This window comes from Oncorhynchus masou, chromosome 26 (genome assembly GCF_036934945.1).
Source record: "Oncorhynchus masou masou isolate Uvic2021 chromosome 26, UVic_Omas_1.1, whole genome shotgun sequence".
NCBI lineage: Eukaryota > Metazoa > Chordata > Actinopteri > Salmoniformes > Salmonidae > Oncorhynchus > Oncorhynchus masou.
Window position 1 is genome coordinate 20298015 of NC_088237.1, and position 4578 is coordinate 20302592.

The 4578-nt window shown below is 41.0% G+C and overlaps 1 protein-coding gene across 12 annotated transcripts; it reads right to left on the reverse strand.

The window, feature by feature from the left end:
* Positions 1-1602: 1602 nt before the first annotated feature.
* LOC135514563 (troponin T, cardiac muscle isoforms-like) lies at positions 1603-2845 on the reverse strand. Of its 12 annotated transcripts, none has more exons than XM_064937997.1 (2): positions 2710-2845; positions 1603-2583 (listed from the first exon to the last, which is right to left on the reverse strand). In XM_064937997.1, the coding sequence occupies exons 1-2, from the start codon at positions 2755-2757 to the stop codon at positions 1927-1929; spliced, it is 705 nt and encodes a 234-aa protein (XP_064794069.1). In that variant the 5' UTR covers positions 2758-2845; the 3' UTR covers positions 1603-1926. The 12 variants fall into 12 exon arrangements, with proteins under 12 accessions (XP_064794069.1, XP_064794067.1, XP_064794066.1 ...); XM_064937995.1 differs by having other exon boundaries at positions 1603-2589; XM_064937994.1 differs by having other exon boundaries at positions 1603-2595.
* Positions 2846-4578: the final 1733 nt, after the last annotated feature.

Sequence of the window (4578 nt, forward strand, 5' to 3'; positions counted from 1 at the left end):
GGCTTCTTCCTTGCTGAGCTGCATTTCAGGTTATGTTGATATAGGCATCTTTTTACTGTGGATAGAGATACTTTTGTACCTGTTTCCTCCAGCATCTTCACAAGGTCCTTTGCTGTTGTTCTGGGATTGATTTGCACTTTTCGCACCAAAGTACGTTAATCTCTAGGAGACAGAACGCGTCTCCTTCCTGAGCGGTATTACGGCTGCATGGTCCCATGGTGTTTATACTTGCGTACTTTTGTTTGTACAGATGAACGTGGTACCTTTAGGCATTTGGAAATTGCTCCCAAGGATGAACCAGACTAGTGGGGATCTACAATTTTTTTCTGGGGTCTTAGCTGATTTCTTTTGATTTTTCCATGATGTCAAGCAAAGAGGCACTACTTTTGAAGGTAGACCTTGAAATACAGCCACAGGTACACATCCAATTGACTCAAATGATGTCAATTAGCCTATCAGATGCTTCTAAAGCCATGACATCATTTTCTGGAATTTTCCAAGCTGTTTAAAGGCACAGTCAACTTAGTGTATGTAAACTTCTGACCCACTGGAATTGTGATACAGTGAAATAATTATAAGTGAAATAATCTGTCTGTAAACAATTGTTGGAAAAATTACTTGTGTCATGCACAAAGTAGATGTCCTAACCAACTTGCCCGAAACTATAGTTTGTTAACAAGAAATTTGTGGAGTGGTTGAAAAACAAGTTTTAATGACTCTACCTAAATGTATGTAAACTTCCGACTTCAACTGTACATTCACATGTTCAACTGCAAACTTGTCACTTAGCGCCCTCTAGTGATTGTCCAGGCTACTGTCTCCAGTAAGTACAAAACAGCCAGCGTACGACACAACTCCAGCCAAATATCTCAGTAGTGCAAATTCATCTGATCATAATATGTTTGTTAATACTGTTTAGCACTAAAAGTGGTTGAGTAAATTATACCGCCTCATATATTGGATTGATATGTATTATCTACAGTACATCATTGCCAATGAGTACTATAGATACATCCATTATGTCTCCTGTTGATTGAATGGGGATGGCCCCTGAGATTCCTGACTATAAACACCCAGCAATGGAATGACAGGGGCAGTTAAGATGGTGGGCTCCATAGAAATAGAATTATGGATTATGGGTACACCCAATATGGCCACCAGTCCACCCAACAGCCACCTATTGACTTGAATGGTGATACCGCTTATAGGAAGTTGAATTATATTTCTATGATGGGCTCATTTAACCCATAGTTAACTCCTGGCCAAGACTCTGTAGGTCAATACAACTGCATTCCCCACCCTGAGCATGGCAGAGACTAAATGAGCTCCTTACAGTTCAATGTGTGCCACACCTGTCAGTGACGAGCCACGTTTCAACTCTCAGAATTGGACCAAGACAAACAAATAAACATTCATGAGTTGTATTGTTAATGTAAAAAAAGAAACATTTTGCAATGTAGTACATTATTCTTTGTCTTGCATTTGACTGTTTCAGTAACCCTCACAGTAGAAAGAGAGGAATTTAACTAACCAGCTACAAAGACTGCTTAGATATAATAACGACCAAAACTGCATCAAACATTCACATTTTATTCGAATGATCAATAAAAACTGTATTAACATTATTAAAACATTTAGCTTTATCTGTGAATACGATATCAGTAATCATATTCCTCGTGAACCACATTAAATGTTTCCATCAGGCAACTATCGTCAACAAAGAATGTTACAGCCTGTGCAAAACCTGTGAATACATTATGTAGGCTGATCAGTTATAGACCTGCTTAGCTAATGTTATACTGTAGAAACCCCCAAACAAACAAACAAGCAGGCCTATACCCAATAAAGCAGAAGCAGGTGATTGTACTTAAAACGGTCCAAAGACAGCTAGACTAATCTGATAATGTTGAGGTCATTGCTGTGTGACTAACGTAACTTCTTCGCCCCGCGGGTCGCCTTGGCCACCTTGGAGCCCCTCTGGTGGTCACTGACGCGGTTCCGCAGCACATTCACGTCGTACTTCTGCCTCTTCAGCTTCTCGGCCAGGTCAAACTTCTCAGCGTGTAGCTGGCGCAGCCACTGCCAGAGCTCGCGGGACTTCTCCGCCAGCCTCTCCTGGTTGAGGTGGTCGATGTTGAGGGGCTTGCGGCGTTCCAACAGAGCCTTGGTCTTCTTCTCGCGCCCGGTCAGCTTCTTGCCCTTCTTCACGTCCCCCTTCTGTATGTAGCCGCCGAACGCTTTATTGGAGAAGACGTTCTTCTTCCTGGCATCCTCCTCGGCGCGGAGCTTGGCCTCCTCTTCCCGTCGGGTCCGCTCCTCAGCAAGACGAGCCTGGCGCTCAATGTTCTGCTCGGCGCGCACACGCTGCTGCTCGGTACGGTCGGCACGGCGGCGCTCGATGCGGCTGCGGAGGGCCACCAGCTCTTCCTCCTCTTTCTGGCGGCTGGAGAAGTGCATCTCGATCAGGCTCTGCAGGTCATTGAAGTCCTTCTCCAGCCTCTTGCGGTGTAGGTCATCAAAGTCTAACTTCTCGCCGTCGGGCAGCTTGGGAGGAGCGATGTTGGTAATGTACTTGGTCCGTGGCTTGGTCTCCCCCTCGCTCCCCTCAACGTGTTCCCTCTCCTCCTCATCTACCTCATCATCCTTATCTGCCTCATCCTCCTCCTGCTCTTCTTCAGCCTCCTCTTCCACCTCAGGTGCCTCCTCCACTTCTTCCTCCTCCTCGTATTCCTTCACAATATCCGCTGTGTCAGACATGATGTTAAAGCCTGCCTCTCAGACAGTCAAGGAAGAAAGACCAGTGGAGACACACACACAATACTCAGAGACCAACTTGTGTCAAACAGTCCAGAGGGGAAGTGAAATGAACTTTCGGGTGCGGTTGCTTGGGCTCTTTTAAAGCTTTACCCTGCTCATGTGTCCAAACCCCACTGTCAGAGGCAGAAATGTTCAGACAGATGGAATGGAGTCTATTTTCTCCTTCAACAAGTCTGCCCCCTCCCCTGAACCCTGACCCCAGACTCTCCCAATCATTCCTTTCTAAGGACAATCGGAGTGCCCTATTTCAGACGCACAACAGATGCACTCAGGTGCCACTCAAACCTGTGCTCTCCTTCAAGCCTACAATCGAATGTATGCATCACTGTCACAGCATGTTTGCTGTAGGTATCGAGTGAAATTCTTACTCATATACTATGGGGTTATTTATACACTTGGTCATCAAGAAGGAGAAAAAGAGTGACAGAGTATATAGTAAGTACAGCAGTAAAAAAAAGTCATCGTGATCAAATAATCAAAGGGATAAAGTTTCCTAATTTCAGCTTAGAGTGAAGAGTAAATAGTTTAATAGTGGAATGGTCACCATATCTATTATTATATAATGAATGGTCACTATATCAATAAATATATAACAAATGGTCACTATATCCGTAAATACATAATGAATGTCACTATACCTACAAATATATCATGGTCACTATATCAATAAATACATAATGAATGGTCACTGTATCAATACATAATGAATGGTCACTGTATCAATACATAATGAAGGGTCACTGTATAAATACATAATGAAGGGTCACTGTATCAATACATAATGAATGGTCACTGTATCAATACATAATGAATGGTCACTGTATCAATACATAATGAAGGGTCACTGTATAAATACATAATGAAGGGGTATCAATACATAATGAATGGTCACTGTATCAATACATAATGAATGGTCACTGTATCAATACATAATGAAGGGTCACTGTATAAATACATAATGAAGGGTCACTGTATCAATACATAATGAATGGTCACTGTATCAATACATAATGAATGGTCACTGTATCAATACATAATGAAGGGTCACTGTATCAATACATAATGAAGGGTCACTGCATCAATACATAATGAATGGTCACTGTATAAATACATAATGAAGGGTCACTGTATAAATACATAATGAATGGTCACTGTATCAATACATAATGAATGGTCACTGTATCAATACATAATGAAGGGTCACTGTATCAATACATAATGAATGGTCACTGTATCAATACATAATGAATGGTCACTGTATCAATACATAATGAATGGTCACTGTATCAATACATAATGAATGGTCACTGTATCAATACATAATGAATGGTCACTGTATCAATACATAATGAATGGTCACTGTATCAATACATAATGAATGGTCACTGTATCAATACATAATGAAGGGTCACTGTATCAATAAATACATAATGAATGGTCACTGTATCAATAAATACATAATGAATGGTCACTGTATCAATACATAATGAAAGGTCACTATATCAATACATAATGAATGGTCACTGTATCAATACATAATGAATGGTCACTGTATCAATACATAATGAAGGGTCACTGTATCAATACATAATGAAGGGTCACTGTATCAATACATAATGAATGGTCACTGTATAAATACATAATGAAGGGTCACTGTATCAATACATACTGAATGGTCACTGTATCAATACATACTGAATGGTCACTGTATCAATTCATAATGAATGGTTACTGTATCAATACATAATGAAGGGTCACTGT

What these genes read in the sequence shown, in the direction of transcription:
- LOC135514563 (XM_064937985.1), bottom strand. Translation starts at nt 2,757, where the DNA reads ATGTCTGACACAGCGGATATTGTGAAGGAATACGAGGAGGAGGAAGAA.